The sequence below is a fragment of the Callorhinus ursinus genome, unplaced genomic scaffold (genome assembly GCF_003265705.2).
Source record: "Callorhinus ursinus isolate GAN/ISIS: 27379988/994484 unplaced genomic scaffold, GSC_fseal_2.0 scaffold13, whole genome shotgun sequence".
Taxonomy (NCBI): domain Eukaryota; kingdom Metazoa; phylum Chordata; class Mammalia; order Carnivora; family Otariidae; genus Callorhinus; species Callorhinus ursinus.
In genome coordinates, this window is record NW_027397075.1 from 701,198 (window position 1) to 726,448 (window position 25,251).

The window sequence follows — 25,251 nt, forward strand, 5'->3', positions numbered from 1 at the left end:
TATCTGAGAGAGAGCACATGAGAGGGGGGAGGGTCAGAGGGAGAAGCAGACTCCCCGCCGAGCAGGGAGCCCGATGCGGGACTCGATCCGGGACTCAGGGATCATGACCTGAGCCGAAGGCAGTCGCTTAACTGACTGAGCCACCCAGGCGCCCTACCGTTCCTTTTTAGTGGTTGGAATAATTGAATTCCAGTCTCTTAGCAGGTTTGCTGATTATAATACAATACTGTTGTCTATATTCACTAGACTGTACATTGGATCTCTAGGACTTATTTACAACTCATTGCAAGTCTGCCCCCTTACACATCATCCGTCCTATCTCTCCTGCCCCCATCCCCTGGTAGCCACCATTTTCATCTTTGTTTTAATGAGTTTGGCTTTTTTAGACCACATATAAATGATGTCACACGGTACTTGTCTTTCTCCGACTTACCTTACTTAACATATATCCTCAAGGTCCTTAATCCACTACAAGGGTCTGTTTACAAAGGAGCCAGTAACAAAGATATAGGTTGGGGGGGGCACCTGGGTGGCTCAGTTGGTTAAGCGACTGCCTTCGGCTCAGGTCATGATCCTGGAGTCCTGGGATCGAGTCCCGCATCGGGCTCCCTGCTCGGCGGGGAGTCTGCTTCTACCTCTGACCCTCTTCCCTCTCGTGCTCTCTATCTCTCATCCTCTCTCTCTCAAATAAATAAATAAAATCTTAAAAAAAAAAAAAGATATTGGGGGACTTCTGGAATCATCTATACCCAATGGGGCCAGGAGAGAAGTTGGAGTCTCCCACGGCAGGGGCGCTAGGGAGGTCATAGGACAGAGGAAGCCCCACCCTTGGCCTTTTCTAGTTTTCTCTTGCATGGCAGCTGCCCTGGCTGATGACAGACACATTTCCTCTGCTCTGTCCTTTTCTGTCTCCTCCCCCAGCTCCTGGTTACTTCCCTTGTCCTGACTCACTTCACCATCTCTGCCTGTCTCCCCCATTACATAATTGTCTCCTGTCCCAGGGGCCCTTACGTAACCCATGTCACCTCAGGCTTCCATCCCCACCTCAGCCTCACCTGTCTGGTACAATATTTCACAGTTGGGTGGGCCAAGCCCTCAGCAAGTACGTGGTGGGAAGGGGGCGGGGGACGGGGAGGGGGAGGAGGAAGCATTCTTCATCCCAGCAGAGGGACTGGACAAAACTCAACTGGCAGGAACGAGATCTGGAGGAACCTCTTCGGCACACGAAGGCTTAGCGCATGGACTGTTGTCAGAGGGACTCAAGCTGGCTTTCTGTGCCTCAACTTCCAATTCTGTAAAATGTCTGCATCTTCAAATTCACTGCAGGACCATCCACAATAGTCAAGGCATAAAAACAACCTAAGTGTCCACTGACAGATGAATGGACAAAGAAAGTGGGGTGTATATATACAATGGAATATTATTCAGCCTGAAAAAAAAGAGGAACTCCTGTCATTCATGATACCATGGACGAACCTAGAGGACATTATGCTAAGTAAAATACACCAGACACAGAAAGACAAAAACTGCACAATCTCACTTATATGATGAATCTAAAAAAAAACTGAACTCATAGAAGCGGAGAGGTAGGGGCGCCTGGGTGGCTCAGTCGGTTGAGCATCCAACTCTTGGTTTCAGCTCAGGTCATGGTCTCAGGGTCATAGGATCGAGCCCTGCATCAGGCTCTGTGCTCAGTGCAGAATCTGTTTGAGATTTTCTCTCTCTCCCTCTGCCCTCTGCCCCTCCCCCTGCTCTCTCTTGCAAATAAATAAATAAATCTTAAAAAAAAAAGTGGAGAGTAGATCAGTGGTTCCCAAGAGCTGGAGGGTGGGGGAAATGGGGTAATGTTGGTCAAAGGGAAATTCTCAGTTATAAGAATAAGTTCTGAGGATCAAATGCACAGCGTGCTGACTGTAGTTAATAATACTATATTACATGCTTGAAATTTGCTAAGAGAATAGATCTTCAGTGTTTTGACCACAGAAGAACAAAGAGCAAAACAAAACTATGAAAGGTGATTGATGTGTTAATTAGCTTGATTGTGGTAATCATTTTATAATGTATATGCATGTCAAATGATCATGTTGTACACCTTGAATATATACAATTTTGTCATACCTCAGTCAAGTTAGAAGAATAATTTTAAAATAAAATAAAATGGGGAGGGGCACCTGGGTGGTACAGTCATTAAGCATCCAACTCCTGGTTTCAGCTCAGGTCATGATCTCAAGGTCGTGAGATCGAGCCCCACATTGGGCTAAGCGCTCAGTGTAGAGTCTGCTTGAGATTCTCTCTCCCTCTCCCTCAGGCCCTTCTGCCTGTGCTCTCTCTCTCTAAAATAAATAAATCTTAAAATTTAATTTAATTTAAAATGTAATTTAATTAAAAACTGACATTTCAGTTCCACAGTCATACTAGTCACATATAAAGTGCTCAACAGGGATGTCTGGTGGCTCAGTCAGTTAAGCATCTGCTTTTCGCTCAGATCATGATCCCAGGATCCTGAGATTGAGTCCCACATCAGGCTCCTTCCTCAGTGCGGAGCCTGCTTCTTCCTCTGCCTGCCGCTCCCCCTGTTTGTGCTCCCTCTCTCTCTCTGACAAATAAAAATAAAATCTTAAAAAAAAATAATTAAAAATAAAGTGCTCAATAGCCACACGTGGCTAGTGGCTGCTATACCTGACAGCACAGATACAGAACACTGCCATCATTGGGGCGCCTGGGTGGCTCAGTCAGTTAAGCATCTGACTCTTGATTTTGGCTCAAGTCATGATCTCAGGGTGGTGAGATCAAGCACCACCTGGAGCCCTGTGTGTGGAACCCAGAGTCTGCTGGAGATTCTTTACCTCTCCCTCTCCCTCCCCCTCTGCCCCTCCCCCACCCCTTCCCCCATTCTACCCCCCTGCACGTGCTCTCTCTCTTTCTAAAATACATAAATAGGGGCGCCTGGGTGGCTCAGTTGGTTAAGTGTCTGCCTTCGGCTCAGGTCACGATCCCAGAATCCTGGGATCGAGCCCTGTGTTGGGCTCCCTGCATTGGCCTGCTTCTCCCTCTCATACTCCTGTTGCTTATGTTCCCTTCTCTCACTCTCTCTCTCTGTCAAATAAATAAATAAAATCTTAAAAAAAAAAAATCTTGTCAAACCTACCCCAGTCCTCCCTCCACACAATTTTTTTCCTCGAGCTTTATTGATATACAACTGACATATAATATTGTGCAAGTTTAAGGTATACAATGTAATGATTTGATATATGTATCTATTACAAAATGATTACACAATAAGGTTGGTTAAGGCATCCATCACCTCACATAGTTACAGTTTTTTTTGGTGAGGTGAGGTGAGAACTATATATATGTGTGTGTGTATATATATATATATACACACATATATATATACATATATATGTATATATACACATATATATATAAAATCTCCACAGCAGAAAAAAGCCCCTGTCCTAGATATATATATATATATATATATGTATATATATATATATCTCTCCACGTGCCAGACTCTACATAAATCACTTTACATTTATCATGTGTTTAACCTTCACAACAACCCCAACAGGCATGTACTCCGAAAGTTATCTTCATTTTGCAATTTGCAAGAAACTGACGCTTAGAGTGAACTTACCCACGTTTACACAGGAAAGGATCTCGGCGTCAGTTCCACTGGGTACCACCAGGTGGCAGTGCCTATCCATTTTCCAATTACGCAGTCCGGCGGGAACGCAGAAGAGGGGTCTTCCCGTAAATAATGTTCGCCTACTGAATGCCAGGCATTGTTCTTAGGCGTTGAGGATACGTCGGCAAATAAAACAGGAAAATTGTTCTGCCTTTCCCTTCCATTTTTCCGTTCGTGGAGGTGTGTAAGTGGCCTGACCAGGAGAAAATCGGCTTGTGTGGGCAGGAACTGAGGGGCCGGAGGCTCGCGGGAAGTGATGAAAATAATTTGAAAGGTCTGTGGTCATCAAAGATCAGGGCATACAACTACCCCCAGGAGGGAATATTATTCTTATTCTGCAGCCCACCTTCCTGCCTCCTTATCCCCACTCCACCGCAGGGAGGTAGGGAGCAGGGGTCACCTCCCTGTCCTGTCTTGTAGGACCGGGATGGGGGAGGAGGGAGGTGGTCTCACTCTGAGAAACCAGAGTGGTGAGTCCTTAAAGTTCTGGGTTTGGGGGGGGGGAGCTTGAACATCTGAAAGTCACCGAGGGAACCAACCCCGTGGGTGTGCTGGACCGCAGCCCTCCAAGCCCCATCTGGGCAATGCTGATCTCGGACAGCCTGGTGGATCAGAAGCCAGACTCAGTGGCGAGGAACGAGGCTGTCTGGGACCCCTCCTTCAAGCCGCTGCTGCGGCCGTCCCGCGGGCGTGCATCCCGACTGTGCCCTGAGCGTCTGCGGAGCCAGTGGTCCCCCGGACAGCTGGGTGTGTGCCGCCGGGGAGAGTGGTGGACGTGTGTGTACGTGGGTGATGTGTGCAGCGTTGGTGGTGGCGATCCTGCGTAAGGACCTACGTGAGGGGTGCACTCTGTGAACGTGCATGTTTGGGGTAGTCAAGGACTCAAGGGTTGAGCAATGTGCGCAAAGGGACAGGGACAAGTTGGGGCGGGGTGGGGGGAATGGAGTGTGCCCAGGCGGACACCCGGTAGAGGATACCAAGCCGCGCCGGTTGGGATCCTTCGCCACGCGCGCGGCGGGATCCTTTCTGTGTTGAGGACCTGGTGCTTGTCGGTTGAGGGGAAGTTACTGTTTGTGAACCCACGTTGGAGAGTGTCATGGGCGGAAAAAAGCCCCTGTACTAGGACACTCGTGGGAGTATCCCTCTGTGTGTGTGTTCCTGCAAATGAATCAACTTGGGGATATGTCCGGTGCGTCTGGACTGCTTATGGGTGCACTGTGGTTGTGGAGGGAATGTCTCCAAATCTGGGACCGTGGAAGGAGGTCGTCTCAGCGCTGAGGGCAAGGAGCTTGGGGCTTGCGCTGGTGGAGAAGGTGGAGAGACGCAGAGCCGTTGGCCCTGGGTTCAGCAAGTTGCAGCCTGCTGGGCAGGAGCCATGGGCGGAGCTGGATGCCCCGGGGGGCGGGGGCGGAGGGGGCGGGCCAGCTAGAGGGGCGGGGCCGCCGCGGCTGCAGCAACTCGGGTCCGGCCAGGGGGCGCCTCGCGCGGCAGCGGCTCGCGAGGGCGATGCAGTGAGACAGGACCCGCGGGCGGGCAGGCTCGCGCGGGGCTGGGGCCGCGGCCGCGCTGCAGAGATGTGACTTGAGGCCGAGAACCAGCAGGAGCGTCGGCGCTGCGAGGCCGCGGGGGTCGGTGAGTGCGAGGCGCGCCGATGGGGTGGAGGGCGCTGCTAGGACCCCAGAAACTTTTACCGCCGTGGACTTCGGAGAACTGGGGAGTCTGCTTCTCGTGCCCCTCTAAGCCCCCCCGGGGCGTTAGTCTGCTGAGGAAGATGGGGGATCGGGGAGAGGGGGAACCACAGTGAGGCCGGAGAAGAGCTGCAGAGGGCGGGGGGAGGGGAGGGCTGGAGACCTTTATGCCGGGGGCGGGGGGTGGAGGAGGAGAGGGTGCTGTGTACCCGGACCAGGTGGTGATCCAAGTCTCTGATCGCAGGTAAAGGACAGCTGGGAGTAGTGTGCGGGAGTCCAGCCGTACCCGAGTGACTCGTCGTGGGAGGGGAGCCGCGGGCAGGTCCCGGGGCCGCGTGCTCAGCCCGTGGGGGCTGACCGCAGGGCAGACGGAGCTCTGGTTATAAGGACCCGGCTTTGGGGGTGAGCGGCCGCACCTGCCGCAGGGACTGGGGGCCAGGCTCGCAACCGGCGATGCCTGTGCACTACGGGACAAGGGAACACTGCAGGAGGAAAAGAGGCAGAGCTGAGACCTGGGGCTGAGGGGCAAACGAGAGGCGGCTGCATACAATGGCGGGGGGGTTGGCGTTTCTATTCCGACCAGGCTGGGGCTGAGGACTAGCCGTGTGCTGTGGTGCGTTCGCTGTCCTTGGAGGACACGGGCTCCCAGCCCCGCACATCCCGGGATCCCTACCGCCCGCACGGGGCCTGGGCCCGGGGGAGCTGGTTAGCCATCCGGGGAGCGGGGCGCCGACCTTGCCACAGAGGACGGCCCCAGCGCAGCTCGCGAGTTCGTTCCCTGGCTGTCGCTCTGTCACACCCGGGCCTAGCTAGTCAACCCCCTCCCAACTCGTCCCCCGTTCGCTAAGGGGGCGGCTCCTTGGAGCTCGGACAAAGGCCCCTGGAGTGTGGCGGGCAGCGGCGTCCCTGTCTGGGGCCCCGGCCCACGCGCCACATTGGCTACCCAACTGGGCCAGGATGGGGGACACTTGAGCAGAGCCCAGGAGGAACTGGGGGTCCTCGAAAAGACAAGAGAAGTGAGGGAAAAGTGAGGGAAGGACCTGGCACAAAAGCCATGGAACTTCAGCCAGGGACCCTTGATTTAGAAGTTTCCTCGGTGGGGTGGGGGCTTTCGGTGCATTGGGACTTCCAGTGAAGCTGCATGCAAATAGCATGTAAATAGAATGCAAATCATCATCTTTTGGTTGGGAGCCCTCCACGAGGCCAGTTTTGTTTGTAGGCTGTGGAGTGAAGGGTTTTCTATCTGTTCCCTGCTCTAAGTCTGAAAAGGGGTCAGCTGAGTTGAGAAGCAGAAAAATGGAAGGGGAAAGGAGTCGCCATTTGGGGCAGGCAGCAAGACAAGCAGTGTTGTTAGAAAGAGAAGCTTCAAACCCTTATTGCTTAATTTGTTCTTTCAGTAAATGTACCAGCTAGAGATCTGGGGTTGGGGCACTACAGTGTAGAGAATGGACAAGCCCCGGCTCTCAGGGCACTGGCCAGGTGGGTGAACAAATAAATAGCTAAATAAGTAAGTAAATAGTAAGTAGATGGAACTTCTAATTGGGGTAAGGGCTGCCAGGAAAATAAAACAGGAAGATGTCAAAGTGATGAGGGTTCGTGTATGTGGGGAAGACGGTTCTCAGGAGTGATATTTTTGTCGAGCCTGGCAAGATGGAGGGCCCACCTCTGGGAGATCTTGGGGGACCACTGCGCAGGCAGAGGGCACTGTAAATGCAAAGGCTTGGAGGTGGGAATGAGTTTAGCACTGAACAAAGGCCATTGTGGCTGGAGCTCGGAGGCAGATGTGGAGGGGGTGGGTGGGAGAGGGGGTGGTAGGGCAGAGCACGATCTTTTGGGCCATGGAAAGGAGTTTAGGTTTTATTCACCATGGGCCAGTGAACCCTTGGAGGGTTTTGATTAGGCAGCCAAGGGATCTGATTTTTTAAAAGCTCCCCTGACCTAAACACGGAGATGGAAAGCAGCTCCCCTTTCATTCTGCCTCTGGGGATGGCGAGGCGCCGGGAGCCTCTGAGGGGCTCCGTCTGGCCGGTGGGGACCGTCTTAAGCCTGTGCTGTCCTGTGAACCCACTTGGGGAGCGGCTAGGGTTTTTAAAATTCACTCTCCACTTTGAGGCAGTTCTTGTCCACCTTAAGTGGCCCTCACCCAGAGCCCTTGGCTCCATAAGCACTTCATGCAGAGCTTCCTGGGGGTTCTGAGTTAGTCACATTTTTTTCTCCGAATTACCGCCCAAGAGGAACCATCCACCCCTGAACGGACAGCCAAGGATGCAATTTGCATTTAAATGATTGCTTTTATTTACAGGATTGGAGCTGCTTTGCATATTCATGGATCATGGAGCTTGTGTTCTGGCAACCCTGTTTACTAACCTAGGAGGGTTATTAAATTCAAGGGCCCCCAAATAGGCTGGTGGTCTGGGCAACATTAGGAAATGAAGATTATGCGATGGTATAACTTGGAAAAGATACCAGAGGGTGAGATTGTGGGTCTGGGAAAGAGCTTAATGTCAGGAACCTTGTAACAGTTTAATCTCGCAGAGCAGGGAATGCACCATCGACTATAAGGGAGTGGGCTGCGACAGAGTGTAATGCTGGGGTGCGTGGGGAGACTGTTTCCACAGCCTCATCCTGGCCTTCTGCCAGGTATGGGGTGAGGGCTCAAACCAGAGGTGCAGTGTAAAGGCCTTGGGTCAGGAGTTGGGAGAAATGAGTTCTAGTCCAGCTTGGCCTGCGAATTCCAGTAAGCCTCTGGCCAAGCTGCCTCACCTCTCATTTTCCCAACAGGAAGGACGATGGAATCATGTCTGTCCTTTTAATAAGCAGGGATCCTGTGGGCCAAGCACCTTGTGGAGTATTTTTCATGTACTTTTCACACGGGCTTTGTGAAGGCAGCACTATCTTTATCTTTTATAGAGGAAGAGACCTAGGGTCAGAGAGGTTAAGTAATGCCCCATGTCACATCGTTAGATCTGGCTTCACTCCCATTGAGGGCCTCCACTCTAGAGGAGACTGATGAAAGTATAAATTCTGTGCCAGGCATTCACCCAGGTACCGATCTACTGACTATGCCCAGGAGTAGGAAAACCCCCTCCCCGTCTGCTCATTTTCTTTCTTTCCCTTCCATGTTCTAGCATCTCCCCCATATCTTGTACCTCTTCATATGGGTAGTGGGTGGATGGGGGCACTTATTTCCCAAGAGAATGGCCAGTGTCTGGTCTCTGGGTGTCCTTGCTCTGACTTCTTGACAGAGAGACCCAGTTTCAGGGCTCCCAGGCTGGCCTGGGTTTCCCATGGGAAAACCACCTTCACAGTGAGGCTTCCGCTTAGAGCACCTGCTTTGGGGATCAGGTGAGTTTAGAGGTTCCCAGGGCAGACCATCACCAAAGGCATCTCCCATTCGCACCACCTCAGGGACCACTTTGCCTGGTGTGATGGGGGAGGCTGGAAACCAGTAATGGACCAACACCGGGGTGGGGGGAGCCCCTTTCCCACCCCATCTCCACGGCAACTGCTCCCCCGGAAAAGCAGTCAGCAAAGTTCATAACCTCTGACAAGGGAATATTTGCCAATCATTTCTATTTATTTAACAGACAGTTTATGTAAGTGCTTATCTGTGTCAACCCCACAGGATGGGTACCATTAACACCTCTAGTTTTGCTGAGGCCAGAAGGGTAAAATCAGTTTGTCCAGGGTCACAAGGTACTAGCAGGTGGCAGGGGCAGAACTTGAAACCTGAAGAAATCTCGGAAGTTCTCCCTGCTGCTAGCCTGGCCTGTGGCCTTCAGGCAGGCAGCACTGTCCTCACACAAGGAACCTTGCCTGCATTCTTTTTTTTTATTTATTTATTTATTTATTTATTTATTTTTTAAGATTTTATTTATTCATGAGAGACAGAGGGAGAGAGAGAGAGAGAAGCAGAGGGAGAAGCAGGCTCCCAAGGAGCAGGGAGCCCGATGCGGGACTCGATCCCAGGACCCCGGGATCATGACCTGAGCCGAAGGCAGACGCTTAACCATCTGAGCCACCCAGGCGCCCACCTTGCCTGCATTCTTTCCAGCCTCTGTAGGCCCCGGCTCGTGGAGAAATGGAGTGTGTTGCTCCACCACCTGCCAGAGGCTTCTGGCCCCTCTGTGGGTGGGGGGTGGTGGACAGAGAGAGAGAGAGAGAGAGAGTGTGTGTGTGTGTGTGTATGTGTGTGTGAGAGAGAGAGAGAGAGAGAAAGATCGTGTATTTAAGAGCCTCTGAATGAGTCACATTTCTGGGAGCCTGCCTGGCAGCAGAGGTAATTAGTATGTGAGCCGAGGCTTGTGCATTCGTTCACATTTGTTCATTCCTCCTTTTGAGGAGCCGCACGCCTACATCCCATGGGTTTGTTGCCATATATTCCATCCCGTCCCGATCAGCCTTGCCTGCGGCTGACTTGAAACCTCTAATCTGGCATTGTTCAGTTTGGGATTCCTGGAGAACTGCTCTTTTGGTGGGAGGAAGCACCAAGTGGCTGATGCGGCAGGATGGGGCTTACCTGACAAGTGGGTACCACCTGCTTGGTCTCTGGCAGGGTTGGTGAGGCGGAACGTCTGGGGGCCGTGGCTCCTGGCTTCCCCGCTGCATAGGTCCAAGGTTCTCACACCTCGGTGTGGCCAAGCAACTGCGCGCACTTGGGGCTTGCTTGCCGGGCTTGTTGAAATGGAGGGGGCTGGGCGCACCCCCCCGAGAGTCTGCATTTCCAGCGAGCACCCAGGTGACACTGCTGCTGTTGTCCGTCTGAGGATCAAAATTTGACTCGAACCTTTCAGGCCGTCTGTTCTTTCCTCTGTAAGACAGCAATGAGCACACCTGTCCTTCTGGGGTAACATGAGGGTCGAGACCACTTTTACCAATCATCTGGTTCGGCAGCTGGGCTGTGAGCCCTGCCCGAGTGGCAGGTGCTAGTGAGTCAATGCAGAACAAGACAGACAAAGCCCTGGATGTGGGAGAGGGGGGGAACACACCCAGAGGGTAATAAAATATTTGGAAATTGTGGCACATGCTACAAAGACAAAAATCAGAAGTACTGGTGTAGAGCATAATGGGGGACAGGAGAGATTGGCCAGCAAAGGGCTCACTTACCAGGTGACATTTCTAGAGCCCAGGTCTGTAGTAAGAGCCCAAGTAACAAGAGTACAATTGTTTGCTGCCTGGTTCTACCACTTTCTAGTTGTGTGACCTCCAAAAAGCCAGCTGACCTCCATGTTTTATTTCCTTTAAAACAGAAATCGTAATAGTAATTGCCACATGGTGTCATTGTGCAGACTATAAGGCGTTAGTATGTGTGAAGTACATAAAAGCGTACCTACAGTGTGGTGAGCACTATGGGTTAGTTATTGTCATGGTTCCTCTGGCCGTCGTAGAAAACTCTGGGGGGCAATTCTGAACCCCCCAGCAATCCTAGATGAGCCAGATTCAGCTTCATCCTGTGAGGCAGTGATCAGCCCTCATGATCATCCTAGACATTGTTCTGTAGAGTGGGGTGGCTGTCACCTCCTGGGCATCCTTAACGACGATAATGATCCACTAGAGACAACTGGATCCCACTAAAGCTCCTGGCTGCCATTGGTTACATCCACATGCCTAGACATTGGGTAGGGAGGACTTCCTGGAAGAAGGGGGGCCACATGATGTGGGAGGAATCATAGAACTTCTTTGTTGGCAAGTAACTCAAACCCAGCTCAGACTGGCCTAATCCAAAAAAGGGAAGTTTATTGGCTGGATGAATAGTGGCTGGACCATGAGTCTTGATGGCCAACATGTGGCTGCATCCTCACCCCTAATTTGCTTGAGTGGAATGCTGGGGTGCATGTTTAAGAAGCATCTCTTGCCAGATGCCTTCTGCTCTGAACCTGCCTTTCTCTCATCGAGAGGCAAAGGTGACAGTCCCTATAGCACCAGGCTCCTTCTCATTTGGCGGCATCAATAATTTATCCCAGTCAATGGCTTCACAGCCAAGGCAGGATCAGAGCTGCTCCTGGAATCCCGTAAAGGAGCAGAGAGGGAGAGAGGTGGTCGATACTGCATTTACTTAGGGAAGCCCCAGGGAGGCACCGGAGCTGCCTGGATGTGGCTGGCTACGGTCTCACACCCGGGTGGAGCGAAGGCAGTAGGTCCAGTTTGAGCCGTCTGGAAACAGACCTGAGAGCCGAGCTGTGTGGGCTGGAGCTTTCTGAAGGGTAGGCTCCATTCAAAAGTGAAGAGCTGGTGGCGGTAGGGGCAGAGGAAAGAGTCCCGGTGAACGAGCCTCTCACTCATTTGACATCCACCAAGCATCACCTCTGTGCCAGCACGGTGCCAGTGCTTGAGTCCACACCAGTGGTGTCATCCTGGTGATTGTGCCCCCACAGGGGACATTCGGCAATGTCAGAAGATTTTTGGGTTGGGGGAGTGGGTATGCTACGGGCATCTAGGGGATAGAGGCCAAGGGTACTGCTGAGTAGCCTACCGTGCACAGGACAGCCAAGGAGAGTCAGACCCGCAATGGCAACGATACCAAGGTGAGAAGCCCTGGTATACCCTGATGAACCAGACAGTGTCCCTGTCCTCCTGCATCTTGCAGCGGAGAAAGACAGGGAAAAGAGCAAGAAGGGAATGCGAGAAACAAAGTAGACAGGCAAGGGGAAAAAAAAAAAAGACAGAGACGATTAGAGCAAAGAAAGAAGTAGAATAAGAGGCTCTGGTGAAGAGGAATGGGGCTGTGACCTTGGCCAAGGTCTGAGAGGGTGACAGGAGGTGGGGGTGAAGAGCAGTTTTCCCAGCATTGGGGGTTGGGGGTGTTTAAGCAGAGGGAGCAGGGAGGCAATATGGGACTTGGGTTAAGCCCGTCTGCCATGGTTGCTGCGTGGAGTCCTGCTTTCATGGGGGCCCGAAGGAGCGCCGAGGGGAATCCTGCAGGGAGGGAGACAGGGGAGAGACAGAGAGGGGTGCAGTGAGGATGGGTTCTCTGGAGATCTTTGGGGGAGATCTGAGGGGCGAGGGAAAGGGGAAACCCAGGACACTAGTTCATTTCACCTTCATCATCCGGGTACACTGTGTTTGGAAATGAGGGCAAGCTCTAGGAGCCGGGTGGTATGACCTTGGGCAAGTGTCCTAACCTCCTGGAGACCCTGTTTTGTCACCAGTGTAAGGACTGGATGTGCCCAGTGCCTGGCTTACAGTGAGGCGTGGGTAAATACTAAGCCGTTACCATTTAGAGACTGAAAAGAGGCAGTGCATACCATTCTCAGCACGGTGCTGGGCTCATGTCTGTCTCTTCAAAGTTTTGTTTTCATTCCCTTATTTTTGAAGAGGTCAGACATAGCACAGAATATAAAAATCAGAGAGTACAAAAAAGTATACAGAGAGAGTGGATCTCTCTCTCTCACCCTCTTCAGCCACTAGCAATAATGATTCATGAGTGTTCACTGTGTGAAATCAAGGTTGCAGGTGGGAGTCGGAATCAGGGTCCTGTACCTCCCCCACTCCCGCCCAGGGGCTGTACCTTCTGGAGAAAGGGCTGCCTTTTTTTGACCCGTCAAAGGTGCCTCATGGGCCAGCAGGTTCGAAATGAGGTGGGTCTTAAAAGAAGTCAGGAAAGTGGGAATCTTACAGTGAACTCGTCTTTTTCTCCCTCCAAACATCTCCCCCATCCTCAATATTCTGGAACCTCTCCGGCGTCAGAGAGAAAGATGAAAACCCACCAGGTTCTCGCCTTCCTCCTACTCTTCATGATCGCCTCCGGGGCTTCTGAGAACGCCAGCACGTCCCGGGGCTGTGGACTGGATCTCCTCCCTCAGTACGTGTCCCTCTGCGACCTGGACACCATCTGGGGCATCGTGGTGGAGGCGGTGGCTGGGGCGGGCGCCCTGATCACGCTGCTCCTGATGCTCATCCTGCTGGTGCGGCTGCCATTTATCAAGGACAAGGAGAAGAAGGACCCCGTGGGCCTCCACTTCCTCTTCCTCCTGGGGACCCTGGGCCTCTTCGGGCTGACGTTCGCCTTCATCATCCGGGAGGACGAGACTATCTGCGCCGTCCGCCGGTTCCTCTGGGGAGTCCTCTTCGCGCTCTGCTTCTCCTGCCTGCTGAGCCAGGCATGGCGCGTGCGGAGGCTGGTGCGCCACGGCAAGAGCCCCTCGGGCTGGCAGCTGGTGGGCGTGGCGCTGTGCCTGATGCTCGTGCAGGTCATCATCGCCATCGAGTGGCTGGTGCTCACCGTGCTGCGCGACGCCAAGCCAGCCTGCGCCTACGAGCCCATGGACTTCGTAATGGCCCTCATCTACGACATGGTACTGCTCGTGGCCGCCCTGGGGCTGGCGCTCTTCACGCTGTGCGGCAAGTTCAGGAAGTGGAAGCAGAACGGGGCCTGCGTCCTGGTCACGGCATTCCTCTCCGTGCTCATCTGGGTGGCCTGGATGACCATGTACCTCTTTGGCAACGCCGAGCTGCGGCAGGCAGATGCCTGGGGCGACCCCACCTTGGCCATCACCCTGGTGGCCAGCGGCTGGGTCTTCGTCATCTTCCACGCCATCCCGGAGATCCACTGCACCATTCTGCCAGCCCCGCAGGAGAACACGCCCAACTACTTCGACACCTCGCAGCCCAGGATGCGGGAGACGGCGTTTGAGGAGGACGTGCCGCTGCCACGCGCCTACATGGAGAACAAGGCCTTCTCCATGGACGAACACAATGCAGGTAAAAGGGGTCGCCACCCTGCGGGGTTAGGCTCTGGGCCCATTTGCCCCCAAAGGACTCCCTTCTCCCTCTCTAGTGGGGATGGGTGGTCCCCGGGGCAGTCCTGGCAGATGGGAGCCGGCAAACATTGGCCCCCCCTGGTACTTCAGCTGGCCCAGAGATGGATTTTTATTCGGCATTTTTCCCCATCTGTTGCCAACTAATTTAATATCAAAATCCAGGTTTCGCACCTCTTTTGGAAAGTCAGCTCTGTCAGTGCTGGGTTGACATTCCCGCCAGGCAATAGCTGTCTGGAGCTGATCTGAACCAGTGTATGCTGGAAGGTTCTACCTCTCAGGAGTTGGGGCTGCTCCTTTGTTTGTTTGTTGTCATTTTCATTCCAGTGTAAAAACATACAGTGTTATATTAGTTTCAGGGGTACAATGTAGTGATTCAACAGCTCCATGTATTACTCCGTGCTCATCAGGATTAGTGGACTGTTGATCCCCTTCAGCTATTTCACCATTCCCTCTGCCCCCAACACCCAACCTCCTCCCTGGTAACCATCTGCTCTCTCTAGTTAAGAACCTGTTTTTTCGTTTGTCTCTCCCCCCCCAACTTTGTTTGTTCTGTTTCTTAAATTCCACATATGAGTGAAATCATATGGTATTTGTCTTTCTCCGACTGGTTTATTTCTCTTAGCATTCTACTCTGTAGAGAGTTGCAAATGGCAAGATTTCGTTCTTTTTATGGCTGAATAATATTCCATAATATATATACTACATCTTCTTTATCCACTCGTCTATTGATGTACATTTGAGTTGCCACTGTGGAGAACAGTATGGAGGTTCCCCCAAAAAATTAAAAATAGGGGCGCCTCGGTGGCTCAGTCAGTTGCGTGTCTGCCTTTGGCTGGGGTTGTGATCTCAGGGTCCTGGGATCGAGTCCTATGTGGGGCTCCTTGCTCAGCGGGGAGTCTGCATCTCCCTCCCCCTCTGCCCCTCCCCTGCTCTCTCTCAAATAAATAAATAAAATCTTTAAAAAAAAATTAAAAATAGAACCACCCTATGATCCAGTAATTGGATTGCATTCCTGGCTGTTTACCCAAAGAAAATGAACATTAATTCGAAGGGCTATAGACACCCCTGTGGTTACTGCAGCATTATTTACAATCGCCAAATTATGGAAGCAGCCCAAGTGGCCGTTCCTTTAGATGGGGATCCATTTTGTGTTTACCACCCTCCCCACCACTCCCTATTGCTCCCTGACCCAGCTGCTAGAACATACTAACATTAATTCCCCGGCTACCTGGAAGTGTGTGAGTTTGTAGTGCAGGTGCTAGATGGATGCAGGGGATACTGGGGGCAATGTGTGTATCTCCTCCCCACCTCCGTCATTCAGGACTGTATGAATTGGTCCCCGGAGTCAGAGGCCCGGATTCAAGTCCTGCCCTCTGTTCTTCCTAGACGTGTGGCCTTGAGCAAACTGCTTTACATCTCTCAGCCTCAGTTTTTCCCATCTGTAAAACAGAAATAATGAGAGAATGTACCTCTAGAAGTGATACCCTCAGGGTCTCCCCCAGGACCTGGCATGCTGGATGTGTGTCTTGGTTGGGTTCCCCTGAAAGCAGAGCCTGAGACTTGGGTGCAGTGGACTTACCTGGGAGGTGTTCCCTGCAAGGGAGAGGTGGGGGGAGTGGGTAATGAGACCAGGAAGGCAGAAGCAACTAGACAAGTACATCAATGAGCTGGTTCCCGCTGTGGGCAGCTGGGGCTCGGTCCTGACAGGGATGCATGCAGAACGAGCCTCAGACTTGATCTTCCAAATCAGGGGAGGCTGCAGCATTCGCTGCCTGTCTCCCACTCCCATTGCCATGTCCCCCATTACTCTGGCTAAGTAAGTACTGCTGGCTTCTGAGAGGTTTGGTGGGCACAAGAGGTGGAGGCTGTCTGGGTACCCAGGACTGTCCATCACCCCTGCAGTGGGATTCGGAGGTGAGCCTGGAGGATGTGGTGCAGGCACTCAGAGCCCCTGCGGCAGATGCTTCCCAAGTATCTGTTCAAGTCATTACTTCAAGTGAGTCGGCTAGGTTCCCAGCACTTGAGATTCAATAAAGTTGCCTTTTCTCGGTTGCCTGAGGATTGATCAGGAGCTGTAATAATAATAATAATAATAATAATAATAATAATAATAATGACATTAACAGTAGCAGTAGAGGAGGAGGTGGTGGTCCTGATTACCTAGTATAGTCATTGCTTCCTGAGCATTAACTGTGTGCCAGGTACTATTCTAAGTCTTTAACCTCCCTTGCTGCACCCAGTGAGACGGTCCTGTTATTATCCCCATCTTAGAGATGAATAAATGGAGACTCTGAGAGGTTCGGTAACTTGCCAAGGACATAAACCTAGGAGGTGGCCCATTTCCAGAGGGCCATGCTCCCCTTTTCAGTGCTGCTCACCCAGGCAGCTGGGCAGTGTTCACCGGCAGGTCATGACTGCAGAGTCAGCCTTGTGGGGTTGATTGCTGAGTGCATCCTGTCTGTCCCTTGCCGACGGGGGGGGGGGGGCACGTCGAGCCATCAGATCTCAAAGGTCACCCAGAGCCCTCCCCACCTGCCCAGTTTCCTCTGTGCCTCCGGCTCCCCACCAGACCCACAGGAGGGAACACCAATGGCCCCACCCGTGGATAGGGCTAGAAACCCTGGTGTGGTCTTTAACAGAGCTGTTTCAGTCTTACTAGAAAGCCCCAGACCAGCAAGCCCATGTTTGTCAAAGGATTTAGCAGGAATGAGTGTCAGCTCGTGTTGCCAGGACAAGGTGGGGGTCAGGATGGGGATCATCACTGCGAGCCCAGAGGGCCCTCCAGGGAATATCATGAGCAGAGGTCAGGAGCCTGGCTGGTTCCTGGGGTCTGGTGGAACCATCTCTTCCCTGGCTCCTTCTGGAACAGGATCCTCTTTATATAAGACCCATGGACTCCCCCTGGACCTCAAAGGTAGTGGGAACTTCTGAAACGGATGTGCACTTTTGTACGTTCATTGGGGAATTTTTGTCTGTCACTTTGTCAAATTCTCAAAGCCGTCTGTGACCCCCAGAAGGCTAAGAATCAGTGTTATGGAACCTGATGGTCTAGTTTACTTGCAGTGAAAAATGGGGATGCTAGAATGACCCAACTAGTAGGGTCTTCAAAAGTAAGGATGGCTAACCCTTAGTAGGTGCTTGCCATGGGCCAGTTACCATTGTGAGCATTTTAGTGGCTAACCTCATTTAATCCCTACGATCACCCATTGAAGTCCATTTTGCAGACAGAAATTGAGGCACAGAAAGGCTCTGTGTCTTGCCTAAGAGGCAGAGCCAGGGTCTGAGCTCACGCAGGCTGGTTCCAGAGCCCCAGTGCTTGACTTGTCTACCACAGAATTACTCATCGTTCCTCAAAACACTTTAGTGACCCTGAGCTCATGATGTACAGGATGACTTGTGCATTGAGGAGACAGGGTTTATCTGTCCCATTTTATAGAGCAGGAAACTGAGGTCCAGCTCACACTCTTAAGAGCAGGGAGGGGAGAAGTTGGTTTTCCACTATGTGCATTTTTTTCTTAGGAAAATGCAGCCAATCCTTCCTATCCACATAAGATCCAGAGATCAAAGGGATCTGGGACCCAGGTCAGAACCAGCAGTACCAGGGCTAGCACGCTGGATGATGGGGGTGGGGTGGGGGCCCTAGAGGTGCCCCCACCCCCATCTATTTCACACTGACACATTCCAAAGCCAGGGAAGTTGTCTTTCTGTCCCCTTTCTTTTCCAAAATAAAACCAGTTTTATCATTCCATTTTGGTGACAAAAACTAGAATAATCAAGTATAAGTTTCAGCAAGTAAAAATAACAAAAATTGCTCAAAATCCCATTGCCCAAAAGCAGCTACTGCTGTTTGCTTCCATCTTGCCAGACATCGCTCAGTGAGCACACAGTCTCTCTCCTTCCCTCCCTCTCTCTCTTACACACGCACGTGCACACACACACAATCCCATAGACTGGTTCTTAACCTAGCTGTACATTTGGGCAGCTTAAAAAAATTACCAGTGCCTGACCCCTCATTCTGGCTAAGTCTGCTTGGGTTTAGGGTTCTTAAGCTCACCAAGTGAGTTGAAGATGTAACCACTGATCTAAGTAGTGTGCCTAAATCAGTATTGTACCAGGTCAGTGACTGCAGAGCTATAGTATCCTTTTCATGATGCAGAGCTTTCCTTGGGCACAATAATTTATTTTTCTGATCCTCAGCTGGTGGCTATTCCATTTGTTTGTGGCTTTCCATATAAGTAATGCTGCCGTGAACAGTCATCTTTGTGCCCTTGATCAATTAACTTCTTGCAAGACAAAAGAAAAAAAAATTCCTAGACATGCATAAAAGAGTCTGCACCTTTAAATCTTGATATATACTGCCAGATGGCCCCCTAAAAGTTAAACTAATTTACTGCCCGCCCCCCCCTACTTAATAACTGTATGAGAGCTCCATTTCTTCACTCACCTTGGATATTGTCAGACTTTGTTTTAATAGCCCTGTTTTGGATCATCCCAAATGTGTGCCCACCAAAATTCTCACGGGACCAGGCAGGGTGGGCCCCAGGCAAAGCCAATTCCCTCAGAAAGCTCACATGGGCTAAATTGGAGTCCTGGCTAGGATTGTTGTTCTAGAAACCCTTGCTTTGCTGGCTGGGGAACATCTGGGCATGTTACCTTGCCATTATGAGAATAACTCGTGTCATCTTTGATGCTGACCTCAGCCAGCTTGTATTTTAGGGAACCAGGCCCTACCAGGGCCTTGCCCAGGAGTTACAGTTGGCTCTCTTTATTTTGCATTTTAGCCAGCCAGCCTTTTGGGCTCTCTTCCCTTGAGAGTCAATCCCTGACGTCCTCAAGAGATGGGAAGGGCATTCCCCAGGTGGCCTGTGGCTCAGTGAAGCCCCAGTGGCTTCTGCTCCCAGATTGCCTTACCCTGAATGAGATCCCAGGTGTATACCACTTCATCAGCCTCCTGCTTATTAATAAGTATCAGCCAAGGCATGAGGTATGTGATAAAAGATTAAAATGCACCGAAGGATGTAGCACCTCAGATCACATCTTGGAAAGTGTTAACGAGGCATATTAAATGTTCACCTTTCAAAGGAGCAATAAAGACAAGCATTCTTTCTTTTAGGGGATTTGGGCTCTCAGATCTCATTAGGACCAAGGGCTATTTAAAATCTGACTCTTAGCTTCCCTGTGCAAGGCCCTGAATCAGCGTTGAGGGGAGGGCCAATCTAGCCTCACCTGCAGAGTCTGGATAGAAGGCTGGCATTCAACCTAAAAACTTAGATTCCTGTGGGGACGCTCTTAGGGATGAGCCCTGCTTGCCTTTCACAGCCGACCCAGGTCAGAGTGGGGTGTTAGGTGGGACCCTTGTAGTTGCAAGTAATAAAAAATCTGATTTGAACTGGCTTAAGCAAAAACAAAACGACAACAAAAAGCAAACATACTGGGGATTGGGCTACAGGAATCATTAGGTCAAGGAGGCTCGGGTGATGACCAGATTTGATCTTCCTCCATCTCTTGGCCCTGTTAGGATCATGGCAGCCCACAACTCTAGGCTTACACAGAGTCCCAGTGGAAAAGAGGAACGTTTCCCCGGGATGCTTGAGCAAAAATCCCAGAGTTGGCTCTGATTGGACCTAACTGGCCAGACTGAAATCACATACTAACCTTAGGCCAGGGTAGAAGGCGGTCATAGCCAACACTTGGGGCCAAGGCACCCACAGATGGCCAGTAGAGTAGAGCCTTTGTTTGAGGAAAATGTGTTGGGGTCAGATTCCCTCACCACAGCTGGCCGGGTCTGTGCGTTATAAGGAAAGCAGTGCTATTGGGTGCTCCCTCTCTTCAAGCAGGTGTAGGCTAGGACTTGAGACTAGTAAGAGCCCATGAACTACCTCTTCTGCCCCCTGGTGCCCCTCCCTGGCTCCCCCTTCTCTACTTCCTGGGAGAGGTATCTCCTTGCTCAGCTCGTGCATAACTAGCTGCTTGAAGGCTTGGATGGAGCTGCTAAAGCAAAGGAGGTATACCTGTGTCTGGAGACATTCATTACGACCATGCCTGTTTCTTTGGTCCAGCTCGGGCTGAGCTGTCCCTCTCCAATGTCACTTAAACTCAAGTTGCTTCTAAGTAACTAAGTGTGATGGTTAAAAACAGTATTTGAAGCCAGCATCGTGTGATGGTTAAGAACACAGATTCTCTGCCTGGGTTTTGAATGCTGGTTCTGCCTCTTTCCAGCTGTGTGACCTTGGGCTAGTGACTTAATCTCTCTGTGCCCCGTGTAAAGTGGAAAAAAGGAAAGTACCTATTATGCTATAAAGCAGAGTCCCTGCTGAGTGTGGAGCCCCCCATGCGACGCAGGGCTCTGGCGGGGGGGCGCTCAATCCCACGACTGTGCGATCTGTCGTGACATGAGCTGAAATCAGGAGTTGGAGGCTTAAGTGACTGAGCCACCCAAGTGCCCCTCTTCGGAGAAGAGTTTAAGTGAGGCTTTTCTTAGCAAAGCAAGATTAGTGCCTTCAATGAGAATGAAAATAATAGAGTCTGTGTTACAACTGAGATGGACTTTTGTTTTCAGTAGTGCTCCTACATTCTGTATTGGCTTTTAATAGACTATTTTTTAGAGCAATTTTAGTTTTACCGAAAAAATTGAGCAGGAATTACAGGGAGTTCCCACATGCCCCTATTATTAACAGTTTGCATTAGTGGTACATTTGTTACAGTTGATGAATCAATATTGATACATTATTATTAACTAAAGTCCACAATTTACATTTTAGAGCACACTCTTTTGTTTGTGCAGTTCTGCAGATTTGGGTGGATGGGTAATGTCATCTTTGTACCATTATAGTATCATAAAGAATAATTTCACTGCCCTAAAAATGCACCATGCTCTCCACCTGTTCCTCACCGCCTCCTCTCCCCCACAATCTTGAGTCTTTACTTTCTCTGTCCCTTTGCCTCTTGCAGAATATCATAGTTGGAATCACACAGTATATAGCTCTTACACACTGGCTTCTTTCACTTAGCAATATGCATTTGTCTCTTCCATGTCTTGTGGAATTTGGGTCTTCTCTGCAAAAAAGGGAAATTTAGATCTCTCAAAGGACACAGCAAATAGGAAACGCCACTTACCCACCTCTCTTAGGCTAAAAAGTGCTGACATATTTTGCCGTCTCTGCTACGGCTGTCCCTTTTTTCCTGTTTAGAAACACCCTGCCCTGGGGGGGGGGGTTGGAGTCCCTGTGTTCTCTTCCCCGTCACTTTCCCATGAGGATGGCCTCTATCATGTACTTGATGTCCACATTCTTAGGGTTGTCTGCCTCTCTGTATCCAGAAACAGTGACGGGTGTTGAACGGTGTGATGTTGAACTTGGCATGAATGTGGTGAGAGAGGAGACCTGTGTGGTGAGAGAGGAGACCTTTGAGGGATGCAGAGGTGCTTCCTTGCCTCCCAGGGCCTGCAGGGGCTGGGGGGCAGGGTAGAGCCTCTACCCTGCCCCCCACCCCGGCAGCAAGCGCCCTGGATTCTACAAACTTCCCAACCCCACTGAGATGGGTCATGCTCCAAGAGAGCCAGAGAACAAAGCCCCATTGTGACTTTTGTTTTGAATCTGGCTTGTGACAATGGGGAGGGGTGGGGGGTGAGGGGGTAATGTGTGCCGGGAGCATGGTGTTGATGCAGGGGAAGAAAACAAAATCTCTGGGTTGTTTTTTGTTTTTTGTTTTGGTGTTGTGTTGCTGCTTCCTACCTCCCTCAGCTCTCCGAACAGCGGGATTTCGCAATGGCAGCTTGGGAAACAGACCGAGCGCTCCATTTAGAAGCAATGTCTATCAGCCCACTGAGATGGCCGTTGTGCTCAATGGAGGGACTGTAAGTATCAAGAGGTGATGTTTTGGCCGGAAGCCCAAGAGCGGTCAGTGTTGGGGGCAGCTTCACTGGGGGCATCCTGCTCTGTGGAGGCTGCTTACGGGCCCCGCACACACACTGGCTCAAGTGGACACCCCTTGCAGCTAGAATGCATGCAGTGCTTCCATTTCTCTTTGCCTCTCTACCCCCTTTCTCCACGCACGGAAGATCCACCTATACTTAGTGAACCATCTGTGGATTCGTTCGAAAGAGTCCCTATTTCTTGGGGCTCTTGTGCCCAGTGAGTTCTGGCTTTCATTATTGCAGAAGGTGCCTAGCCCCCTTCCTGGGAGGTGACTTTTAGGAAAAGCCCAGAGTTGTGAAACCTCTGGCAGATTTTGCCAACACCCAACCTAGCGTACCCCCCCGACCCCCGCACCCCGTCTCTGTGACCCAGCTGGGTGCCGGGTTCCCCCACCTCCACTCCTTAAAAGATGTCTTAAGAAATTGGAGTGATTATCATTTCTCTCCTGCGAGCACAAAAACAGGTTTTACTATCTGATGCCAAACAGACCTTCAGCAGAATTGTCATTGTTTACATTTTGCCTCTGTGCAATTACATCATTTTGTTTCTCCAGCAATCCAAAGACACACTGTCATTCCCACATTTAATTTCCAAACATAGCTACATGCTTCTTTCAGAAACAATGCATAAAGCCAGTTTACACGTGTAAATTGGACTTCCATTCCTATATCATGTGCCAATTCCATAACTCAACCTGAGCTTTTTTTCCTTTCTTTTCCTTTTTTTAAATGTAAGTCGGGGATGGTCTTTGATCTCTGGAGGGAATTTGGGTTTTCCTGGCTTTTTGAATGGTATGCGAGGCATTGGTTTGCACTGGTTTGGAACAGGCTCAAAGACAAATAGACTCACAGATTTGCTTTCTGAAAACCCCCTGCCATCCCTTGGGCTGTTTTATTGTCCGGTGCCAAGACAAAGCTTGACTCGAAAGCATTCGGCCTGTGGTTATAATAAATAATGTTAGAAAATGGCCCCATCAGTCACTCTGAAGCCCTCCTGGTCCTTCAAGGCCAGTGGGTATAAAAACACCCTGGACTTAGAAAAAAGCAAAGTGGGTTTCTGAGTGAGGAGACATTCATTTGGGGTGCACGATTACAGAAAAGGGGACCCGGGGCCTTCCCAAGAACAGAGCAGCGTCACACACACAACGGTTGCCGCTTTTCTTGGGAATTATTCAGCCCCTTAGGAAAAACCCAGGTAATTTGGCACATTGTTAACGAATTGGTTTCTGATGTTGACTTTGCAAAGCACAAAGTTCTTAGTGTGTTATCCTTGTTTCCAGATACCAACTGCTCCGCCAAGTTACACTGGAAGACACCTCTGGTGAAAGACTTTAAGTTCCAGAGAATAAGAATCTCTCTTACCGATTTTATTCCCTGGCTGTGTCTTTCTTGAGGGAGAAATCAGTAATAGTAGCCGAACAAGGCTGCCTCACAGCCAGGAGATCTAGAAATCCTACACAAGGGGATTTCGTGTAAATGTGAACACTGCTGAACCGAAAAGCTAACACCGACTGCCCTCCCGTCCCCTGCCAACGACACACACACGCACACACACACACACACGTAATACCAAACCAACCTCAATCCCTGCAAACTAAAGCAAAGCTAATTGCAAATAGTATAGGCTCACTCGAAAATGTGGCTGGGAAGACTGTTTCATCCTCTGGGGGTAGAACAGAACCAAATTCACAGCCGGTGGGCCTGGCTGGTGTTGGTTGATTGTGGGGGGTCCCCACACCATTGCCCCTCCCCAGCATGTGCTGGACCCCAGGTGGCCTTTTGGAGATGCCTGTTTCATTGGGAGGACTAATGGGGACTTTTCCACCAGCTTGCCTGTTGGTTTGCACATTTCAGGGGGGTCAGGAGCAGTTAAGGAGTGGTGGGTGTGATTCCAAGGTGAGGCCCAGCCGCATCACGGGATGAGCTGTTACAGCCAGTAGTTGGGGAAGGGACCCCGGCATGTGCCAACGAAGAGAAGGCTCTCTGGGAGGTGAAGTGACCGTCACATTTAGAAAGTGGTGACCCACCACTGTTCCCTCTGTGGGCCTCCTGCTGCAGGGCTACAGCAGAAAAGCAGGCCTGCCTCCCTCCGTGGTGGAGCCAGAGCGATATTCTTGCTTGGGGCAACAGTCTCTTTCCCTTGATGAGCTCTCCCTCGACCTGCTCTTGCTGTGCTCCCCAACCCCGAGCCCTTTCCCAGTTTTAGTCCCATGTTCATTTCCAAAGCTCACATGGGCCATCAGCTGACAGCAACCCCCGCCCCACCGGGCTGGCAGGCCAGAAGGCAGGTGCCATAGCGATTCTCCACGATGATGTCACGTGGCAGGGCGTCCCGGGGGAGAGAGCACACGCTGCTGCCTAGCATGTGAGTTCCTGGGTGTTGGGACGCTGACGGAGTGCAAGTTCCAGGGACGGGTGGAGCGCTCCGGGGATTCTTGCTGCTTTTGGAGGGTATGTGGGACATGTTTTGACTTGGTTTTCTGTAAGTTCCATGAAAATGGCTCTCTTCAAAGCCCATCGTTTCTGTCATGGTTTCCATCTGTCCTAAGCAAGTCATTCCTATGTTATTTGGCATTTCGAACATCTCGGCCATTCAAAAGCCCCATGTTCTCTGCACTGTTTGGCCAGCATAATCACTAGCAGTGGGGGATGCCAAGAGTTTTAACTTGACGGCATGAAATGTATAAATGAGGGTGAGCCCTTTGGCATATACTCTAATGACTATATTGCTTTTTCTATAAAACAACCCATAAGCCTTTAACCTTTAAAGAAAATGAAAAAGGTTAGTGTTTGGGGGTGGGGGGAACTGACCTCTTCATAAACCAATATGTCTGAGCTGTTTTAATAAACCTTCTGATTTTTCTCAAGGCCCTAGTCTCTGCTGTGTCCCGTCCTCGCCACGGTCCCCCCTCCCCGCCGCAACCTTGCAGAGCAACGGGGTAAACAAGCCAATTTGGCCCTCCCTATGTGGCCTTCCTCCCAGTTTTCCTTCCAGCTAGTGCATTTCCTTGTGTTGCCACGCATGAGGAGGAAAAAGCATGGGACCAGAATGCCACCCCTACCAGACCTTCGGGAAACAGCCCCACCCCTGCCCAGAGCATGTGCTTGCTTCTAGAGAATCAGATTCCAATCCTCTGTTCAAGGAGCGTCATTGGTGGACTGGAAACCGGGAGTACTGGGGAAGAGAGGGAGGGAAAG

The 25,251-nt window shown here is 51.1% G+C and overlaps 1 protein-coding gene across 1 annotated transcript; it reads left to right on the plus strand.

The window, feature by feature from the left end:
• The first annotated feature begins 5,145 nt into the window (after nt 1-5,145).
• On the plus strand, nt 5,146-24,922 carry GPRC5B (G protein-coupled receptor class C group 5 member B). The gene is made up of 4 exons (XM_025855590.2): nt 5,146-5,323; nt 13,066-14,079; nt 21,881-21,993; nt 23,334-24,922. Exons 2-4 carry the CDS (start codon nt 13,074-13,076, stop codon nt 23,376-23,378), a joined length of 1,164 nt encoding a protein of 387 aa, XP_025711375.1. The 5' UTR covers nt 5,146-5,323; nt 13,066-13,073; the 3' UTR covers nt 23,379-24,922.
• Nucleotides 24,923-25,251: the final 329 nt, after the last annotated feature.

Excerpts from the sequence above, each read along its gene's own strand:
- GPRC5B (XM_025855590.2), top strand. The coding sequence starts at position 13,074 with ATGAAAACCCACCAGGTTCTCGCCTTCCTCCTACTCTTCATGATCGCC. Across the intron at positions 14,080-21,880 it reads CATGGACGAACACAATGCAG|CTCTCCGAACAGCGGGATTT; the intron begins GTAAAAGGGGTC and ends TACCTCCCTCAG. Across the intron at positions 21,994-23,333 it reads TTGTGCTCAATGGAGGGACT|ATACCAACTGCTCCGCCAAG; the intron begins GTAAGTATCAAG and ends CCTTGTTTCCAG.